At 46.8% G+C, this 22,446-nt stretch overlaps 1 protein-coding gene across 2 annotated transcripts in view; it reads left to right on the top strand.

The window, feature by feature from the left end:
- Nucleotides 1-22,446, top strand: part of EXT2 (exostosin glycosyltransferase 2) — a 159,258-nt gene that overhangs the window by 65,650 nt on the left and 71,162 nt on the right. For both annotated transcript variants that reach the window (XM_062196270.1, XM_062196271.1), the window contains one exon: nt 13,882-14,013. In XM_062196270.1, the coding sequence (XP_062052254.1) occupies nt 13,882-14,013 (132 nt within the window). The remainder of the gene's footprint in view (nt 1-13,881; nt 14,014-22,446) is intronic.

Here is a 22,446-nt window from a genome sequence, read left to right as displayed (position 1 = left end):
TCTTTTCCTCCTGGTTTGTGTTAAAGCAGACCAGAGGATGCAAGTCAAGGGAGTGCCCGTTTCCCATCTCTAATCTTCGGTGGCCTGAACTACAAGTCTATAGTCACAGGCATGTTCTGTAGTAGTTTTTCTAAGGTAGACAATGCCCATGAGGAAAATTATATTCTCACTTTCAAACTTTCTTTCCCTTTGGTCTGAAAGGGAGGTTTTTTCTACTTACTGTATACTTCGCTGATGGCGAAGTGAATCTAGCTATGAGATTATTATTTGAGTTCTTATTTTGGCTATGCTATTGCAGAAAAATGTTAGCCATCTCTTTTATAAGGTCTAAAGATTAAATTGTGCATTCTACAGATTCCTTCATAATAGAATTAGTTTCCTACCTTGAAGAGAATAGAGAAATGAAAGAACAAGTTGGGCTTAGAATAGAGAAATGAGGGAGCAAGTCCTAGATCGCTTGCTGACAATAGCAATATCACATGAATACTTAGCAAACCGTTTCAACCATTAGATATCAACTTACGAAAACATTTACCAGAAGGTCCAATGCCTTCTATAAATTTTAAGGATCATGTATTTGAAAACACCTCTTAAATATCTAACATGGTGTAGTTTGTTTAGCCAGTAGACTTAAGCACAACCATCTAAAATGTTTTTAGTTTCTTTCTACCAACAAGTCTAAAACATATGATACACAGATTCAGGCCCCACAAATTAAAATGTATCTTTGATTGATTTTAGCAGCTTAAATTTATGGACAATCTTATCTATAAGCCATTTAAAATAAAACTCTTAATAAAATTTCCCCATGTGGACATACAATATGTACACACATATAATATAGCATAATAGACCAATACATCAATTTTAATAATAGCTTTTAAAATCTTTAACTCTTTTTGTAGATTGCCAATTGATTTGAATTGCTTTTTCTTTTTAGTAACCTCAGTTAACCATACTTTCTCTCATTTGGTACTGTTAATACATTATTGGCTTCATCTGTTTACAGAGCCATCCCAAAGTACTGAATACAATAAAAGTGGCTGGAAAAAGTCCATAGGAACCTATAGGAGGACAGCTAAACACAGAACCAACAACGCTTTAGTTTTATGAGCAGCAGATATTCAAATTTTTGAAAAAAGCACATATTTAAATAACCCATAGCTCTTAATAAAAATTCAGCTGTTTTTGAACAATTAGAATTTAACAGACATCAAGAGAACATAATAGATTACTTTAACACATTGCTTTAACAGAGCATCAGAGTTTAATTCTATGTCAAAGAGAAATTGAGCTTCCTGTGATCTTTTGCTGTGAGGTTTCCTTCCTTTACCTTCTTTCATATTGGTGACCATGTTTCTGTGTTTCTGTATGTAACACATCTTTAAGCATCTTTTGCAGGGCAGGATGAGTGGCAACAAATTCTTTCAGTTTCTGTTTGCTATGAAAAGTCTTAATTTCACCTTCATTCACAAATGAGAGCTTTGCAGGATATAGTATTCTGGGCTGGCAGTTTTTCTCTCTTAGTACCTGGGCTATGTCTCGCCATTCCCTTCTAGCTTGTAGGGTTTCTGATGAGAAGTCTGCTGTGAGTCTAATTGGAGATCCTCTAAGAGTGATCTGACGTTTCTCTCTTGCACCTTTTAGGATCTTTTCTTTCTGTTTCACTGTGGTGAGTTTGATTACAACATGTCGTGGTGAGGATCTCTTTTGGTCATGTTTATTAGTGGTTCTATAAGCTTCCTGTACTAAGATGCCTCTGTCCTTCTCCAAACCTGGGAAATTTTCTGCTAGTATCTCACTGAAAATGCCTTCTAATCCTTTCTCCCTCTCCATGCCTTCAGGAACTCCTAGAACCCGAATGTTGGGTTTTTTAATAGTATCCTGTAAATTCCTGACAATATTTTTTAGATTTCTAATTTCTTCTTCTTTTCTTTGGTTTGCCTGTTTCCTTTCCTGTTCTCTGTCTTCTAAGTCTGATATTCTCTCTTCTGCTTCGCCCATTCTGTTTTTAAGGCTCTCTAATGTGTTTGTCATTTGATCTATTGAACTCTTCATTTCATTATGATTTCTAGTCACTATCAGAGTTTCTTGTTCCACTAGTTGTTTCATTTCATTTTGATTCCTCCTTAATATTTCACTTTCACGAGAGAGATTTTCTATCTTGTCCATGAAGGATTTCTGTAGTTCAAGAATTTGTTTTTGAGAACTTCTTAATGTTCTTATCAATTTTTTGAGATCTGCTTCTTGCATTTCTTCGATCTCATCATCTTCATAATCTTGAATTGGGGTGTCTTTTTCAATTGGGGGCGTCATAGTTTCTTCCTTGTTCTTGTTAGCTTGGTTTTTGCGTTTGTTGTTTGGCATGTTGGAGATATTTGGTTTCTTCACTGTGGTGTTTTTTCTTGTTACACTATAGCTCTATATTAAGTGGACTGTCTGCTTTCAGTGGAGCCTTAGAGGCTTGAGATGAGTGTGGACTGAGAGCTGTGTTTGGTTCCTCAGGGTTGAGGGTGTGTCAAGGATGACACTCCCAGGTTAGGTGTGGTAAATCTCTCTTTCTTTTTTTGATTTAAAAGGGAAGTAATTCCACACAGCTGAACGTAATTGGAGGTAGTTAGCAGGCAAATGATATACCCACAGGAGCCAGAGATCGGAAGCTCTTTCCCAAGGACCACACAGGGAATCTCTGCTGCCCTCAGTGTGGGCTCCAATTCTCCTGCAGTCTCCCACTGGGTTGCCAAGTTAGATGCTAATCTCCTGTTATTTCACCCCTCCCCACAGAGTCAGGTTTTTCTGCTAGGCTCAGGGCTGGTGCAGACCTGAGGTCGCCCTGCTTATGACGTATGTCCAAAATGGCGCCTGCTCTGTCTTGCTCGCCTGTGAGAGGTGAGCGGAGAGAGAGAAACTTGTGTCCGTATCAGTCACTTTTTTTATTTTTTCCTCTCTCTCTTCTAGTTAGCCTGGTGAACTTTTCCCCACGGAGTTTCAAGCCTCGTTCCCTCTAGCCTCCTCTTTCCGCTTGCCTGCTGGTATCTCGGGCTATGGAGGTTCGGCTCACCTCGCGTTCCAGCGCTGGTGCGTTGAGTCTGCCGCTGGTGTCCCGAACTTGGGCTCCCACGCTCTCCACGCAGGTCCACTGTGAATCACTAGTTCCGGAAGAGTTTCCTCTGCTGTTTCATCCCCTACTCTTCCTTGACACTGCAGTATCTCCACTTATATTAAACTTTCTCTCCCCCCGGACTAAGTGTGCTTCCTGCCTATTCCGCCATCTTGCCTAAACTCCCAGTTTTGATAATTTCTGATGTAGTGTCTTCAAGTTCTCCCTTTCCATGGCTGTGTCTAGCATGCTGGCCGTTGAGAGATTCTTCATAAGTGATGCTGTGGTTTTTGTTCCCAGCATTTTCATTGACTGTTTCTTGTGTTTTCCATCTCTCCTGAAACTTCCTGTTGGTTCATGCTGGCTGGCCACCTTTTCTGCCAGGTCCTTTAACACATCTCTTACAGTTACTGTAAAGTTCCTGTCTAATAGCTCCAGCGTCATGGTCATCTTCCGGTCTGGTTCTGCTGACAGTTTTGTCTTATGGGTTTTTTCTTATATATTTTATTTTTCTTAGGTTTTATTTTTTTTAAGAGTTATTTTATTTATTTGACAGAGTTATATAGAGAGGTAGAGACAGAGAGAGCTCTAGTCTTCCATCTGCTGGTTCACTCCCCAATTGGCTACAATGGCAGAGCTGCGCTGATCCAAAGCCAGGAGCCAGGAGCTTCCTCCAGGTCTCCCACATGGGTGCAGGGACCCAAGGACTTGGGCCATCCTCCACTGCTTTCCCAGGCCAAAGCAGAGAGCTGGATCGGAAGAGGAGCAGCCGGGACTAGTACCGGCGCCCATATGGGATGCCAGCACTTCAGGGCAGTGCTTTAACCTGCTGCGCCACAGCGCTGACCCCTTTCTTAAGTTTTAATTGAATGATGGTTATTATGTCCAGAAAAGCAGAGGAGACTGTGGTAAATGTGATCAGAAATGGGCAAACCTCTTGTTCTATCAGGTCATTAGAGTAGGAAGTTGACCAGCTAGCCAGTGATTGGGTGGCTTTGGGTTGTTTTGTTCCAGTATGGCGGGGTCATGGGCTGCCACCTGGTTCTTAGTGTGGGGCCCAGCCTGCTGGAGCTCCCTGCCTACGGCAGGCCCTGCCTGCCACCTTTCCCCACGCTCCTGCCCCTCTCTGTGGAGGACTGCTGTTGCTTGTACTTGGTTCGTGGTGAGGACGGTGCGGTTCTCCTTCCAGGGCCCTGTTCCATTCCTCTTCTTCCCCTAGTAGTGCACGTCCCTCCCTTTGTGTGGGGGGGTGTTGGGCTAGAGAGTGTGTCCTGCCCCGCCTTTGATGGCTGTGGACCTTGTCAGTGCAGATGCTCACCCAAGTTAGGGTCCTGTGTGTCCTTCCAGGGCTGATGGCTCTGCCTCTCCTCCCTCCCACACGCCCTGGACATTTGAGATTGGTGATGGGAGGGCGCCCTGCCCCTCCCACAGCCTTCGACTTCCTGCAGTGTTGGAAGGGATCAGGGATCAGGGATCTCCTGCTTCCTGGGGGGCAGAGGGTTCTCCTGCTCCCTCTGGCCGGGTCCCGGAGCTGAGTTCCTGCCTGTCTGCTCCCCTCCCAGGGGCAGAGGGTCTTTACCTTGTCACTGAGCCACTGAGGATTTCCTTCTTCTCCCCCAGCGCTTTAAGACTTTTGCTCTGAGTGGCAGAAAGTTCAACAAGTGAGTAGAGTTTGACACCCAATTTTTCTCAAACACATCCAGTGGAAAAGAGCTCTCAGCGAATGCAATCCCCTTTCTAGAGCCTCTGAACTGTCCCGACAGCCCACACTCGTTGTAAGAATGTGTGAACATTTCAGGTGTTCTCTTTGGGTACTCTGGTGGCAGCACCACCCCTCCACCTGTGCCCTTGCCAAGCTGAAGCAATTTCTAGGTCCCTTCTCTCCTCGGAGGGACTTGCCCCTTTGGAAATGGTGCCCCCTGGGCTGCCTGTGACAGCAGCTCTGGGATGGGCCCAAGACCGTTGGCTGTGTGTGGCTCTGTGGCTTTTTCTCCAGCCTCTACAGAAGGGGATTCTTTATGTTGAGACAACCGAGGGGCTGGGGGAGGGGAAATGGAACAGGGTTGGAGCGTGTTATGTGTCACCGCCACTTGGGGATTGAGTCAGAAGCATAGCTGGCTGGTTTGCTGTTCATTTTCATTTTATTGCACGGATCGCATTCCAGAAATTCTTTCATATGTCAGCATGAAGCCTGTGCACCTGGGTTCCACTGGGGAGGTGATGGCTCACCGCAGGGCCCTGGAGGCCACTGCTGGACGGCGGTTGGGGTTTGCTGGAGGCTTTGTACTGTCCCATAGGTGTTCTGGCCCCTCTGGGTGTAGCACACGCACACGCGTGGCCTTAAGACCGTTTCACTCTCTTGACATTGTCTGTCCCATTTCTGTCTTTCTTGCCGGTCCTCCCAGGAGCAGACTCTCTTTGTTCTCCTTCAAATCCATTACCCTCATCGTCCTCCCTCCTTTTATAATGTGTTATATAAGATGCAATTTTATTATTAAAGGGTGGTTTCCCCCTTCGACCTCCTGGATTGGCACTTAGAAGGTTTGGGAAAGTTTCACGAGGTGCCAGGGGCGCCTGTGTCACCGCGTGCCTGTGAGGGAGTGGAGTCAGCGGGTTTCACTCTTTCAGTAGATGGTGGAACACTTGCTCTGAGAGTTCAGCGCTGAACTCTTGGATGCCTTCCCACTCCGCTGGGCTGTCCTCTTCCCTGGAAGCTGCATGTTGGAGCCAGAGCCAGTGGTACTGAGAAGTGCCCTTTTCAGTATAAAGCACTGTCACCATGCCATTTGATGTGTTCTTACTCTTTCTCTGTTCTCTGCTGGGTTGGGTTTGTTCACTGTCCTCAGGAATTGGGACGAATGGAGTGAAACACAGCTCCCATTCCATCTCTTCTTCTCTCCTTTGCCTGTTCTCATGGCACACCCCCACAACACTGTTACCAGGCATTGAAGGAATCCTAATGTGAGGGACATAGACCCCAAGTGGGGATAGGATGGATGGATGTTGGGGACACTTGTCGTTTGTTGACTGCCTCTTCTGCACTCGCACGGAGTGAAGAGTTTACAAAACCCACCTTGTTGGAGCCTCACAACTCTGTGAGCTAGGTTGATGTGGTCTTCAGCTTATAGATTCAGGAAACACAGAGAGGGTTGGTAACTGAACATCGCTAAAGATGCTCATGACTGTGTTCTTTCCACTGTATGTTATGGCTGCCCTTAAACACCCGTTACTGCTAATCTTGTTGGCTTGACTTTCTGGAAACCAGTGAAACTGATCTCATTTCTTTAATGTATAAAGTGTTTACTCCTGATTGGTTTCAGCCGGCCCAGTCCCTGCCCTCAAGGAGCTTAGATTTTATACTCTTTTTTTAAAAAAATATTTTGAATGGCTTTTTTTTAAAAAGATTTATTTATTTATTTGAAAGAGTTACATGGAGAGAGGAGGAGAGACAGAGAGAGAGAGGTCTTCCAGCCACTGGTTCACTCCCCAATTGGCTGCAATGGCCAGAACTGCGCCAATCTGAAGCCAGGAGCCAGGAGCTTCTTCTGGGTCTCCCACGTGGGTGCAGGGGCCCAAGGACTTGGGCCATCTTCTACTGCTTTCCCAGGCCATAGCAGAGAGCTGGATCAGAAATGGAGCAGCCAGGACTCAAACCAGCGCCCATATGGGATGCCAGTGCTGCAGACAGCAGCTTTACCCACTATGCCACAGCACCAGCCCCAAGAGATTTTACACTCTAGTGCTATAAAATCTGCATGTTTTATAAAAGCATGATGCATGGGAACTGTTTCACCGAGAGAGGTTAAATGCATTGCTCGAGTTACGTGGGTATGGTCTGTTCACTTGTGACTTAACTCTTTAACTCTTCAACCCATGTGGCCTCCACCATTTTGAGTGACCAGGGGATTCGGATAGCACCTAAAGAATGGGCCATTGAAACATTTCACAGAGCTATAAATGTGGCCTGTGTGTTCTGGGAACCCGTGGTGAGCATTTACGTGCATTTGCTCTCTGGATGGCCACAGAGGCACTTTCGCGGGTTGCCAGCACAGCGGAAAGCTCCTTCCTCTGGGTGGACCAGCGGCTGACACTGCATCCTGCAAGGGCTGTAAATTACCATGGCTCCGAACACACGGAGGAGCCGCAGCCTCCTGCAGAAGCAGTTAAGCCCAGAAGGCCGCGCGGCCTCAGGCGCCGACACTGGGGCTGTGATTATTGGCACAACTCACTTCCTCTCTGAGTGAACGGCAGTAGGGGGGGCAGGAGGAGATAACTTGAGCCATCTTAAATGAGAAGCTCTGTCCCACCAGTGTGCCTTTCTCTAGAATTCCAGGTGGGTTTGTTACCAGTCTTCGTTTTCTATAAAGCCCCAAAGCACCGGGGTTATATGTGAGGACAAAACTGAAAGATCCAAGTTGGAATGTGGTTCACTTTGAATAAGACTTAAAATCAAGGAATATATGATAACGGACACATCTGTGTAGAAAAGGGGGTACATGTTAAGGATATATGTGTCTTTATTTGTCGACCCATGCGTTCTTGGTAAAATTTTACATCTTTCAGTTCCTAGGAAAAGGACTATTTCCTAAAACTTACCATGTGCTGGTACTTTAATACTCTAGAATGCGGTAGAAAAACATCTGAATTTAGAGTTGGGAATCATGGGTTTGAGTTGTGACTCTGCCACTTCACATCTTTGTATCTCAGCCTCCACACATGTGCCCCCAAGTAAGTGACACCCTGCTTAAAAAGAGCAGACGTGGCCAGCTCCGCGGCTCACTAGGCTAATCCTCCACCTGCGGCGCCGGCACCCCGGTTCTAGTCCTGGTCAGGATGCCGGATTCTGTCCCTGTCGTTCCTCTTCCTGTCCAGCTCTCTGCTGTGGCCCGGGAGTGCAGTGGAGGATGGCCCAAGTCCTTGGGCCCTGCACCCGCATGAGAGACCAGGAGAAGCACCTGGCTCCTGGCTTCGGATCAGCGCAGTGCGCCGGCCGCAGCGTGCCGGCCGCAGCGTGCCGGCCGCAGCGCGCCGGCCGCAGCGGCCATTGGGGGGGAAAACCGATGGAAAAGGAAGACCTTTCTCTCTGTCTCTCTCTCTCTCTCACTGTCCACTCTGCCTGTCCAAAAAAAAAAAAAAAAAAAAAAAAAAACCAGACGAGATCATGAGCATAGAAGTGCTCTGTAGCAGGTAGAACTAACATTTGCTAAGATGTTAGTTTTTAAAAATGCCAGTCTGCACCCTCAGTGAACAAACAGTCTAGCCAGAGAGAGAAAAGTGCTCATGGGAAACAACAGAAAAACAGTTGCAGGCCTGTATGGAGCAGAATTAGCCTGCGTGGTAAAGGCTCAAGTACTGTGGGATTTCATGGTAAAAGGAGACCAGTGGTATTTGGAGTGATCAGTAACAGTCTCATAGAGAAAATGGGTTGATCAGGTCTCATAAAACCTAAGTGTTGTGGCTGGATGCTGGGAGAGAAAGCAGTAACATGATTTTGATCAGGAATGTGATTAGAGTGAATGAGGCATATTCAGGAAGCAGCCTAGGCAGCCGCTGGACCCACACGGGCAACTGCAGGACCACTTGAGTAAGCTGCTTTGCCTTTTCGTGGCTAGTGGAGAGGGTAACAGTCATGTCACTCAGACCTTAGTTAGCCTAGGCTGCTAACTCATGAATAAAACACTCGCCCCTGGAGCCAGCACCGAGGCTCAATTGGTTAATCCTCCGCCTGTGGCGCCAGCATCCCATGTGGGTGCCAGTTTTAGTCCTGGTTGCTCCTCTTCAGTCCAGCTCTCTGCTGTGGCCCGGGAAGGCAGTGGAGGATGGCCCAAGTGCTTGGGCCCTGCACCCGCATGGGAGACCAGGAGAAAGCACCTGGCTCCTAGCTTCGGATCGGTGCAGCTCGCCAGCCGTAGCGGCCATTTGAGGGGTGAACCAATGGAAGGAAGACCTTTCTCTCTGTCTCTCTCTCTCACTATCTAACTCTGCCTGTCCAAAAAAAAAAAAAAAAAAGTATGAAGCCAGAAGACAGTGGAATTATGTATTTTGAATGTTCTGGAAGAAAATTATTGCTAGCCTAGAATCCTTTACTAAGCAAAAGCATCCTTCCAAAATTAATTGAGTAAAGGCCTTTCAAACAAAAACTGAAGAGATTTGTTACCTGCTGACCTGTAGCAAAGGAAATAAGTCCTTCGAGGAGCAGGAAGATCATTGGAGATGGATGCTCAGATATGCACAAAGGAAATAAAGGGTAGATATATGGTAAAGTAAATGAAAATTTACTTTTACAAAACATTTATTTATATTTATTTTTAATGTAGAGAAAGAGAGAAACAGAGGCAGAGGTTGTCCATCATTGGTTCACTCCTCAAATACCCAGCTGAAGCCACGCTCTCAGAACTCAGTTGGGGTCTGCTGTGTGGATGGCAGGGATCCAAAGGAATGACCTGCTGCCCGCCAGCAAGTGCATTAGCAGGAAACTAGAGTTGGCAGCAGAGCCAGGACTTGAACCAGGCACTCTGATATGGGATGTGTGTCTCAAGTGGCATCTTAGCAGCTGTACTAAACACCAGGCCTAAATTTTTCAAAAACAGTAATGATGTCTTCTGGGATTGAAGGTGTGTTGATGAAAAAATTTAACAGTGTTACCACAGCAGATGGGAGAGGTTCCTGTGTTGCTCGATAAGTTGTAAAATTGCTGACTTGAGGCGTCACATACTGAGTCGGTGCTGCTTACTTCCATTGCCCAGATACAGTGACAGAGGACTAAAACCTCGACGCCAATGACGAAAAGTGTGGACTAATGATAAGTTTTTTTTATCAGTTCTAAAAAGTGAGAAAGAAAAAATAAACAAATAGGAAATAAGTATAGTGATTATACACTTAAAATGAACCATATCTGTAATTCCACTAAGTATAAATGGGTTGTAATTATAATTTGAAGCCAAAGATTTTTGGATGATATAAAACCCAGTTATGGGGGCCGGTGCTGTGACATAGTGGGTAAAGCCGCCGTCTACAGTGCCAGCATCCCATATGGGCACTGGTTCAAGACCTGGTGCTCCACTTCCAATCCAGCTGTCTGCTATGGCCTGAGAAAGCTGTAGAAGATGGCCCAAGTCCTTGAGCCCTGGTATCCACATGGGAGACCCAGAAGAAGCTCCTGGCTCCTGGCTTCAAATTGGCTCAGCTCCGATTGTTGCAGCCAACTAGGGAGTGAACCAGTGGATCAAAGACCGATCTCCCTCTCCCTCTGCCTCTGCCTCTGCCTCTGCCTCTCCCTCTCCCTCTCCGTCTCTCTCATCCTCTCCCTCTCCCTCTTCCTCGCCTGTCTCCCTCCCTCTCTGCCTCTCCTTCTCTCTATGTGTAACTCTTTCAAATAAATAAAACTTTAAAAAGTTATGTGCTTTATACAGGAACAGACTTGAAAAAACCTTTGAGAGCACAAATTTGGTAGTAAAAGTTTGTGAAGTATATATACACACACGCATACATATACCCTGAAAGAAAGAAATCAGTAAGGTTATAGAAGATTTAAACAGGGCATCATACCCATCACCCATAGAATATACTTTAAGTACACATAGAGACAAAAAGTACACAAAAAATACACCATGTCCTGTACCATAAGCCAAGCTTAAATAAATTACAAAGTATTGAAATCACAGATATATATCTATATTTTTTTTGACAGGCAGAGTTAGACAGTGAGAGAGAGAGAGAGACAGAGAGAAAGGTCTTCCTTCCTTTGGTTCACCCCCCAAAATGGCCACTACGGCCAGCGCGTTGCGCTGATTAGAAGCCAGGAGCCAGGTGCTTCCTCCTGGTTTCCCATGCAGGTGCAGGGCCCAAGCACTTGGGCCATCCTCCACTGCCTTCCCTGGCCATAGCAGAGAGCTGGACTGGAAGAGGAGCAACCGGGACTAGAACCCGGGGTACCGGCGCCGCAGGCGGAGGATTAGCCTAGTAAGCCACGGCGCCAGCCCACAGATATATTCTTTAACCACAGTACAATCTGAGTAGAAATCAAGTACAGAAAGATAAACAGAAAAAAAATCCCAAAATGTATAGAAATTAAACAATATACTTCTAAGTGATCCATATACCAAAGATGATATCACAGTGGAAATCAGAAATTTAAAAAATTAAATGATAATGGGCCAGCGCTGTGGCTTAACAGGCTAATCCTCCACCTTGTGGCGCCGGCACACCGGGTTCTAGTCCCGGTTGGGGCGCCGGGTTCTATCCCGGTTGCCCCTCTTCCAGGCCAGCTCTCTGCTATGGCCTGGGAAGGCAGTGGAGGATGGCCCAAGTGCTTGGGCCCTGCACCCGCATGGGAGACCGGGGGAGGTACCTGGCTCCTGCCTTCGGATCAGCAAGATGCGCCGGCCGTGGTGGCCATTGGAGGGTGAACCAACAGCAAAGGAAGACCTTTCTCTCTGTCTCTCTCTCTCACTATCCACTCTGCCTGTCAAAAAAAAAAAATTAAATGATAATGAAAATGATATATACATATGTGAGATATATTTTAAATAATGCATAGAGAGGAATTTATAACTTTAAATGCATGTATTAGAAATGAAGAGGGCCCGTGCTGTGGCTCAATGGGTTAACACCCTGGCCTGAAGCACCAGCATCCCATATGGGTGCTAGATCAAGACCCAACTGCTGTACTTCCAATCCAGCTCTCTGCTATGGCCTGGGAAAGCAGTAGAAGATGGCCCAAGTTCTTGGGCCCCTGTACCCGCATCGGGGACTGGGAAGAAGCTCCTGGCTCCTGGCTTCGGCATGGCGCAGCTCGGCCATTGCGACCAGTTGGGGAGTGAACCATTGGATGGAAGAGCTCTCTCTCTCTCTCTCTCTCTCTCTCTCTGCCTCTCCTCTCTCTGTGTAGCTCTGACTTGCAAACAAAATAATAAAAAAATTTTTTTAAAAAATTAAAAAAAGAAATGAAGAAAGATTGAAACCTTTCGCTCTCAAGAACCCAAAAGCAAGATTAATTAAATTTCGCTGAAATAGAAGGAAGAAAGTAATACAAACAAAAATAAGAAATGAACAAAATAGTAAAAAAGTAGATGAAGAACATTAATAAGTTATTTCTTGAAAAACACTGTTATACCACACACACACACACACACACATACACTATGGGAGCTGGCATCAAGGTGTAACGGGTTAAGCTCCATCTGCGTAGCTGGCATCCTGTGCTGGCACCAGTTCATGTCCAGGCTGCTCTGCTTCCATCCAGCTCCCTTCTAATGTGCCTAGGAAAGCAGCGGAGGGCCCCTGCACCCACATGGGAGACCTGGAAGTAGCTCCTGGTTCCTGGCTTTAGCCTGGCCTAGCCCTGGCCATTGTGACCATTTGGGGAGTGAACCAGAGGTTGGAAGATCTCTTGTCTCTCTCATTCTCTCTCTAACTTTGCCTTTCAGATAAATAAGTTAAAAATTATTATTAAAAACTTTTGCAAAATCATGTCTGAGGGACAAAATTCGGATGTCTTCTTTGGTGAATCCTTCAAGGAAGAAATAATGCCAATTTTTCATAAAATTTCTCACAAAATAGAAGAGGAGGGAATACTTTCCAACTCATACTATGGGACCTGCATCGTCTTGATCCAAAACCTGATTTAGGTATTACAAATGTTGAGTAAAAGAGGTCAGATGCCAAAGAATAAAATACTACCTGATCTAATCATGTGAAGTTCAAGAGCAGGCACCATGGAAGTCAGAATGGTTACTCTGGAGGTGTGAGATTCCTACAGGCCCATGGGTGCTGGGATGCCCAGTGTCTTGATCTGAGTAGTAGTTGGAAGAGTGTATAAAGATGTGTGTAATGATCCAGTGAGCTCTACATTTAGGATTTGTGCACTATGTGTATATCTTAAAGGTAATAGTAATAATAGGGGCTGGCATTGTGGCAGCCCATAGTGGCCCATGTGGGTGCCAGTTTACATCCTGGCTGCTCTACTTCTGATGCCAGCTCCCTGCTAATGGCCTGAGAAAAGCAGCAGAAGATGGCCCGAGTGCTTGGTCATCTGCCACCCACATGGGAGACCTTGATGAAGCTCTTGATTCCTGGCTTCAGCCTGGCTCAGCTTTGGGTATTGTGGCCACTTGAGGGGTGAACTAGTAGATGAAAGATCTCTTTTTCAGGGCCGGCACTGTGGTATAGTAAGTTAAACCTCCTTCTGCAGTACTGCCATCCCATATGGGTGCTAGTTCGAGTCCTGGCTACTCTACTTCCAGTCCAGCTCCTTGCTAATGCACCTGAGAAAGCAATAGAAGGTGGCTCAAGTGCTTGGGCCTCTGTACCCACCTGGGAGACCTGAAGAAGCTCCTGGCTTCAGATCGGCCCAGTTCCACTATTGCAGCCATTTGGAGAGTGAACCAGCAGATGGAAGATCTCTGTCTAACTCTGCCTCTCAAATAAATAAATCTTTAAAAAAAAAAGATTTATTTTTCTCTCTTATAACTCTTTCAAATAAATAAAATAATAAATATATCTTTAAAAAAAGAAAGTAAACTTGCTCTGGTGTAACATACTGGTATCTCCACCCTCACATAGTTTCCTACATTTAAATTGAGCCCAACATGGCTAGCATTTCATTCTGACTACACTTGATGGATGCACTCCTCTCATGGAGCAGGCTTCAACAGCAGGGAGCCTTTGCTCCGGGAATAGAGGAATTACCTAGGCCTGGAATGACCTTGATGGAGTATCTGGTCCCCTCCACCCTCAGTCTCACTGCCTGCTCACTTACACAAATTTGGTTTTCATTGCAGGCCCGGTGGTTCTGGGAAGCATACTTCCAATCAATCAAAGCCATTGCCCTGGCCACCTTGCAGATCATCAATGACCGGATCTATCCCTACGCAGCCATCTCCTATGAGGAATGGAATGACCCTCCTGCTGTGGTAAGTGAATCCCACTAGCAACCATGTGAGGCGTGGGCCAGTCCTTAGGATGGGGGCAAGGAAAATACCCTGCAATCGTAAAGCTGATTTAAATTCTAGCTTTCCAGGATGACCGTGTGCTTTGTAGTACTTGGGGCCTGATAAGGACAGCTGAATTTTGAAGCTCTGACAAAAGTAAGAAATACAGAAGCGGCAGCTTCCAGCTAGTTTTCATTATGCCTAAGAAGACAGTCTCTGTTTATTATTCGTTGCAGGGGTAAATGGGGAAGGTGAGCCTCGCTGGAAATCAAAGACTGCCTGATGACTTTTGCAGTTGTAGTGCTTCGAGCTCTTGAAAACGTTCCGTAAGCAACTTAGTAATGCTGAGTTCTGTTGTGAATACCTGCTCCTGGCCAGGGACTGTGCGAGTGCTTGCCATATGTTATTGCAGTTAACATTTCCAGCACCCGGCGAGGCCAGTCATGAGCAAAAGTGATGTAGAAGCATTGTGGATCTCCACAGTCACTGGCTCCATGAGCGGGGCTGGGACCGAGCCCTCGGCTGATTCCAGGACAGGGATAGAGCAGTCAGAAGCTCCTTTGGGGCTGCTTCTTTGTGTAAAAGAGTCACAGGCACTTGTGTCCTTGTAGGGATTGTAGCAGTGGCTTCCAGCCACACTGTCCTCCTCCTGGAAAATGCCTGAAGGTCTAGAAACTGGCGGTTACTGCCCACCAGCTGCCTGGAAGCACCCTTGGCTGCCCACCTCCCAGGTCTCAAGCTCAAAACTCTCATGTAAGAGATCTGCACTCCTCTTCATTCTTCCCAATTCTACTGTCTGTGACTCATGCCAGATACGGCCACCTGGCTAAACTTCATGTGGGGACCGCCCCCCCCCCCCCCCCCAATATACACACCCGGGACACCACACTCCTGCCTTTCTCCATCCCTTGCTGCTTCTTTTTTTTTTTTTTTAAAGATTTATTTATTTATTTGAAAGGCAGAACTACAGAGAGGTAGAGGGAAAGAATGAGAGATCTTCCATCTGCTGGTTCACTCCCCAAATGGCCACAATGACCAGAGCCAGGCTGACCCAAAGCCAGGAGCTTCTTCCAGGTCTCCCATGCAGGTGCAGGGGCCCAAGGACTTGCGGTGTTTTCTGCTGCTTTCCCAGGCCGTGGCAGAGAGCTGGATCAGAAGTGGAGCAGCGACTTGAACCAGCCCCCAAACAAAATGCCGGCACTGTGGATGGTAGCTTTACCCGCTACACCACAGCCCTGGCCCCACATCCCTTCCTTTCTGCATCCAACCTTTGTTAAGCAGGTACTAGGTTTGGAGCCTGCTATGGGGTGCTGAGAATACAGAAACAAGTTTCTCACCAATTTGGGAAGCATGGTATCCAGAATCCAGAGTGTGGATATAAACATATTTTCATGTATGTTTATACTTAAGTGTGTGAATTTAAAGAATTAGATTTCAGATAAGAATTTGCTTAAAGAAAATATATTTTGAATGTTGGTAGATATTAAAAAATAATAATTAAAAATAATAAAATAATAATAATAATAAAATAATAATAATAATAAAATAATAAAAATAATAATTACCCTTTTTTAAATCTATACTGAGGCCTGCACTGTGGCTCAATAGGCTAATTCTCCGCCTGCGGCACCGGCACCCCCAGTTCTGGGAGCACCCCCAGTTCTAGTCCCAGTTGGGGCTCCGGATTCTGTCCCAGTTGCTCCTCTTCCAGTCCAGCTCTCTGCTGTGGCCCAGGAGGGTAGTGGAGGATGGCCCAAGTACTTGGCCCTGCACCTGCATGGGAGACCAAGAGGAAGCACCTGGCTCCTGGCTTCGGATCAGCACAGCACGCTGGCCGTAGCAGCCATTTGGGGGGTGAACCAAAGGAAGGAAGACCTTTCTCACTGTCTCTCTCTCTCACTGTGTAACTCTGCCTGTCAAAAATAAATAAATAAATAAATAAATAAATAATAAAAAATCTATACTGGGCCGGCGCTGTAGCTCAGCAGGTGAAAGCCATGGCCTGCAGTGCTGGGATCCCATTTGGATATTGGTTCAAGTCCTGGATGCTCCTCTTCTAATCCAGCTCTCTTGCTCATACCCTTGGGAAAGCAGTGGAGGATGGCCCAAACCCTTGAGCTCCTGCCCCTACGTGGTTGACCTAGAAGAAGCTTCTGGCTCCTGGCTTCGGCCTGGCCCAGCCCTGACAATTGTGGCCATCCGAGGGAGTGAACCAGCGAATGCAAGACCGCTCTCTGTCTCTTCTTCTTTATCTCTACCTTTCAAATAAATCTTTTTAAAAAATCTATAAAATTTATAGTTCTATAAATAATATTTGGTTTCTTCTGTAACCCTGAGTTCTTGACTTTTGCTCATGTATGAGGTAAATGCACCTTCCATGTGTATTTTTCAAGTGGAAGGCTGATACCTTTGTCAGATTTCCCCACATAATCCTACTTGTGTTTTGATTGGCGTCACATTGAATTGTTAGATTGCTTTAGCATTTATTCACTCACTAGGCATTTACCGAATGCTTGCTGTGCTCTAGGCCATGCTGTTAGTGCTTTCAAAGTCTCAGTAAACAAAGCAGAGACGTGCCCACGCCTTTGTGACTCCTACACTGCCATGGATCGTGCTACCTGGAAGACTTATTTTTCTAGTAGAATTTAAAAGTTTTCTTTGGGGCCGGCATTGTAGCGTAAGGTAAAGCCACCACCAGCAATTCCCTATAGGTGCTGGTCTGCATCCCAGCAGCTCCACTTCTAACACCAGCTCCTTGCTAATGGCCTGGGAAAAGCAGCAGAAGATGGTCCAAGTCCTTGGGCCCCTGCCCCTATGAGGAAGACCTAAAAGAAGCTCCTGGTTCCTGACTTCGGCCTGGCCCAGTTTCACCCATTGCAGCCATTTGGGGAGTGAACCAGCAGATGGAAGATAACTCTCTTACTGTCCCTCCCTCCCTCCCTCCCTCTCTCTCTCTCTGTAACTCTGCCTTTCAAGTAAATAAATAAATCTTTTAAAAAATTAAAAATCATAAAAGTTCTCCTTACACACATCTTTCACAAGTCATGATAAATTTTCCCTTAGGCTTTTTAATCTTTCTTATGCTCTGGTAAATGCTTTCTAGCTGCAGTTTCTAATCGATTGCCATTTGTATAAAGACACACTTTGGCTTTTGTAGATTAACTTTGTAACTGTACTGTTACTGAATTCTACAGTCCCCCCCCCCCTTTTTTTTTTTTCAGTTAATTCTGTTGTATTTTCCTGGTATACGGTATCTACAAGAGCTAATTTTTCCTTTTCCCAATTTTTTTCCTTTCATCAAATTGCATTGGCTAGCACTCTGGAACAGTGATAAACGATGATCTGTGTGTTCAAAGAGAAGGGCAGATTCTAAAGAGACAGGGAAGGAAGCAACCAGCAACTCAGAGGTGCGGAGGGATGAGGGCTCACGGCAGCTGAGAACTCCAAGGAGCTCAGAGTGGCAAGAGGAGGGTGACAGCTCGGGTGGGAGAGACAGGGTGCAGCCAGAGAGGACCTAGATCCAGAAACACCTTGCATCAGGTGTCGGAGTGTCATCTGAGAGAAATGGGCTGTCACAGAAGCGTTATACTTAGGTGGTAAGATTCCATGTCAGGTGTGTCTGGCACCAGTATGAGAATGGATTATGCATTGCAGTGGGACAAGACTGGAAGCGGGAGACATTCAGTAACCCACGTGGGAATCAGTAGAGGACAGATCTGAGCTACGTCTGGGGGAGTAGCCTCAAGGAGCTCCACGTTTCTGGGAGCCCAGCTTACACCTTGCTTCTCCGTGCCTCTGCGTCAGCCTTCCCTGGCGTGGTTTCATCCCGGTGCTGTCCACCCGTCTGTGTTGTGCACATACTCCAGTGCCTGTTCCTGTTCCCCTTGAGGTCTTCCCAGTGCCTGCGCAGGAAGTCCTCTTTTCCTCCTTGTAGCTCTTAGAGCATGTTGCCTCTGTTTTCTTTCCTGCCACATAACGTGTACACAAGTACAATTTCCTGTACAGTGGCAAGCACCTGAAGGGAATTTCTGGCTTATCTTGGTGTTCCTCATAATACCCAGACAATGTAATCCAGGCAGGAGGCCATTGCTATATCATGGAAGGAAGGAGGGAGAGAGGGGAAGATGAGGATCCCGGGACTCGAGCAATCCAAGACTCACTCACATGCTAGTGGGATATCTATTCTTTTATTTGATCCTCACCGTGCTGAGAAGGTAGGGAAAGTGCTAGCTTCTTTCTCATCTGTCAGGCAGTCATCATGAGACCCACTAATGGCTTCTCCGGGGTCATGCAGTTGGCAAGTTATAGAAGCAGCTGAGAGCCCAGGTCTCTGCGCAGAAGCGACCTGAAATTGCCTCTGCAGTTCTCTGGGAGCCGCCGAGCCTTCTTGCTGCTCCGGCATATGGTACACGTTTGAGATGCAGACTGTCACATCTGCTCGCCTGCAGGAGAATGCGCACAGGTGGGAGGGTCGCGACCCCGGCACAAAGTGTGGAAATGCGGAGGCCTTATCCTGCGCTTTCATCTGCAGCTCGAAGAGAAGTTCAATAAGAATAAACAGTTCAAATCTTATAAGACTGTAGACAGGGAGAAAATAGAATATGAAATTTTTGAGCTCCAAAACAGATAATGTTTCAGTTCAGGGCAAAACGGTCAGAGTGCTGAACTCTTAACAGCTTGGTTAAGAACATAAACCTGAAGAGTATAAATCTCGGTATACAACTAGAAAATGTCATCGGTGTTTTTTTCTTTAACTCTTTCTTAGGTAGTGCTTTTTAGGGCCTGCTTTTAAAACCTCCTCCGGGGTCCTTTGGTCTTTATGACATTTCTAGAAGTTCAGGTGATGAGCGTGCTGATGGAAAGCTGTGGGCTGTACATTTGTGCATCTTCAGTGAGAGCCTCTGACAGAGGCCTGCGTAGTAGTCATTTGTAGACAACTTCTCCCCCCTCCAGGAATATTTCACCTCCTCTGGATGAGAGGACTCCGAGTCCAGCCTGCTGGGGAGTCATCCCCTAGATTCCATCAGATTTATAATGTCAGACACCCCGGGGCGGGAGGAGGTGTGGATCGGGGCCAGTAAATCAAGGAATGGTCTGAGCATCCGAGAGATGCTGTCAGAGCCTCCAGCCACGCACCGGGCGTGCTCAGGCTGGGAGCAAGTGGCAGAGGCAGAAGCTGTCTTTTAGCCAGGGGCAGCTGCCTTGCTCTACTGCGAAAAAGGCCTGTGTGTAGAAGAGAAGCACGGTGAGTGGCGGCCTCGCAGAGTATCCGTGTCCCCAGCCTCGCAGAGTGTCCGTGTCCTCAGGTGCTTTGCCCTTCTTCCCCGTGGGGTGAGCCTGATCACGTCAGCACCTGGAAAAGTTTGACACTTTGCTCTTGAGCACAGCCTCAAAGCTGCAGCTCTGTCTGAATTGGAGAGATTGTCGCTTTGTTCTGGGTCTTCTCCTTGGAAGGCATTTCGCCCCAATTAAGGTTCTTCATGGTTCTGTCACTAACTTTGCTCCTCATGTCAACACTGCCTGGGTGTTTTACCTGCACAGTTTCTCCATGTTTGCTTTGTTCCTCCTTTTGCAGCAATCAGCAAAACTTTATTACTGTATCTCCCCAAATACTGTGCTCCTGCAGTATTTTAGTGTCATTGTCATTTCCGACCTGGGGCTAACCTGGCTAGCTGGGACCTCCTGGATATCTTCCCTGGCTTCACTTTTGGTTCTCTGCCAGATGGGAGCGGGTCAGTAGGACAAAGGCCCAGCAGGAGAGCATTTAACTGAATTTTAGGATTTCTGACATGTGCCACCAAATCATGTCCTCTCAGATACTAGTTTTTTAAAAACAAAACAAAAAAATGTAATATAGTCTAAAAATTTTATAGAGTGAAGTATTTTTCCATATACTTTTTCTCTAATGTGATTTTTAAAAAGATTTTATTGATTTATTTGAGAGGTAGAGTTACAGAGAGAGGGAGAGGCAGAGAGAGCGAGCTCTTCCATTCGCTGGTTCACTCTCCAGCTGACTGCAATGGCTGGAGCTGGGCTGATGCAAAGCTAGGAACCAGGAGCTTCTTCCAGTCTCCCACGCGGGTGCAGGGGCCCAAGCACTTGGGCCATCTTCTACTGCTTTCCCAGGCCACAGCAGAGAGCTGGATCGGAAAAGGAGCAGCAGAGACAGGAACGAGCGCCATTATGGGATGCCGGCACTGCAGGTAGAGGCTTAGCCAACTATGCCACAGCACCAGCCCCCTCCGATATGATTTGAAAAATTATACACCATCTTATCAGTACATTATCATTTTATTTACTTTTGAAACTTAGTTTTATTCAAGCTTATAGTGTAGATAACACTAACAAAGATAGCCCAGATTTTTTTTTTCTAATCTTCATTTCCTATGCCAGACCTAGAACAGAAAGAAGAGCTTGTGGGGAGCCCACGCTATGGCTGAAAATTGATGAGGAAGATGTAGAAGTGACCTAAAGTGCATGACTATAGCCGGCATAAGCATGAGGCTGCCCAAGACGTGTTCCTCTGAATGTCACCAGAGTGGCAGCCGAGCTGCGCTCAGCGCCCAGATGAGGGCTGTGAACTCATCCTTACCTGGACGTGCTGGGGCCTCAGCCCGAGTCCGTTTTCTGAAGCTAGAAAGGCCTAGGGATGGGCAGGTGAGAATATTGGTTAAGAGCACCTGACTGGGGCCAGCGCTGTGGCACAGCTGGTTAATGCCCTTGCCTGAAGTGCTGGCATCCCACATGGGCACCGGTTCGAAACCCGGCTGCTCCATTTCTGATCCAGCTCTATGCTGTGGCCTGAGAAAGCAGTGGAAGATGGCCCAAGTCCTTGGGCCCCTGCACCCACATGGGAGACTCGGAGGAAGCTCCTGGCTTCGGATCAGCGAAGCTCCGACCATTGTGGCCAATCGGGGATTGAACCATCGAATGCGAGACCTCTCTCTCTCTCTCTCTCTCTCTCTCTGCCTCTTCTCTCTCTGTGTAACACTGACTTTCAAATAAATAAATCTTAAAAAAAAAAAAAAGAGGACCTGACTGGCAGGTGTCACCTACGAAGATCAGGAGTGGGCAAAATGAGCCGCACTTGCCGTGGGGCAGTGGCCCTCAAAAGGCTTGTTCCTGTGGAGTGTTGGGCGTGTTGCCACCCTACCCCTCAAGTCAGGTTGGCGGGTCTGGGCACGGAGCCTAGCATTTGCATTCCTAACAAGTTCTCAGGCCTTAGGTGTTCATACCACACGTTCAGGGAGCATATTTTGGTGTGGAGTTTTTGTTTGTTTTGTTTTATAGATTTATTTATTTGCTTGAAAGGCAGAGAGAGAGAGAGAGAGAGAGAGAAATAGCTTCCATCTGCTGGTTCACTCCCCAAATGGTTGCAACAGCTGGAGCTGGGCTGATCTGAAGCCAAGAACCAGGAGCTTCTTCCAGTTCTCCCACACAGGTGCAGGGGCCCAAGGACTTGGGCCATCTTCTGCTGCTTTTCCCAGGCCATAGCAGAGAGCGGGATCAGAAATGGAGCAGCTGGGACTCGAACCAGTGCCCATGAGGGATGCCGGCACTGCAGGAGGCAGTTGTACCCACTTTGCCACAGTGCCAGCCCCGGTGTGGAGTTTGACTCACTCTCTGTGTCCCAACTCCCTGCCAGTTAAAGGCTTTTCCTCTCTCCTGATTCAGTTCCTCCTCTTGACCCCAAGGGCTTACACTAGAAACATCCAGAGACAGGGTTCAGTCTTGATCTCAGTTCCATGAATTACTCAGGGCTGCCTGTGTTTGGAAGTCCAGACAGCAGCCCTCTAAGGTTGTGCTTGTACAAGCAGCTGAAAATATCACTCAGCAGTAAATACTAACAAGCAGTAAATCACTCTGCAGGCTCAAGAAGCCCGGCTCAGATGGACGAAGCAGAGCTCTTAAGTTGAAAAGATACCACCAGGTTAGCAGTCTGTTTAACTCAACTCTGCGCCCTTTAACTTCCAGGTTGTGGAATGCTACTCCGGAATTTGCAAGCCTACCCTTTCCCCTGGGAGGCCTTCTTGGCTTACTCTCCCCTTCTTCCTGCCAGTGCTTAGATAGCATAAAAATAGGGATGAAATTCAGAGGGTTCAGCTTGAATTGTCAGTAAGTTTAAGCTGTTGGAATCTACTGTGTTTATAGGTGTCACACTTCCAGAGTCGCATTTGCACGAGTGATTCAGTATGCTGCCCGAAATCCCAGACCTGTCCTTGAGGACTCTATTTCTACGGAAACAAGTTGGAAAGTCTCAGGTCACCAGCATCCGGGGACTCGGGAAAGCTGAGCCGGGTTTGTGGACAGAGAGATGCAGGTAGATCCCATGAGCTTGACCTGGAGCCCTAGGCAAGGTACTTGGCCAGTTCTGATGATAAGATCAGAGAGAACATGGCACAGCTGGGGCCAGAG

Source organism: Lepus europaeus, chromosome 7 (assembly GCF_033115175.1).
Source record: "Lepus europaeus isolate LE1 chromosome 7, mLepTim1.pri, whole genome shotgun sequence".
In the NCBI taxonomy this organism is placed as follows: Eukaryota; Metazoa; Chordata; class Mammalia; order Lagomorpha; family Leporidae; genus Lepus; species Lepus europaeus.
This window is presented reverse-complemented; position numbering and strand designations above follow the sequence as displayed.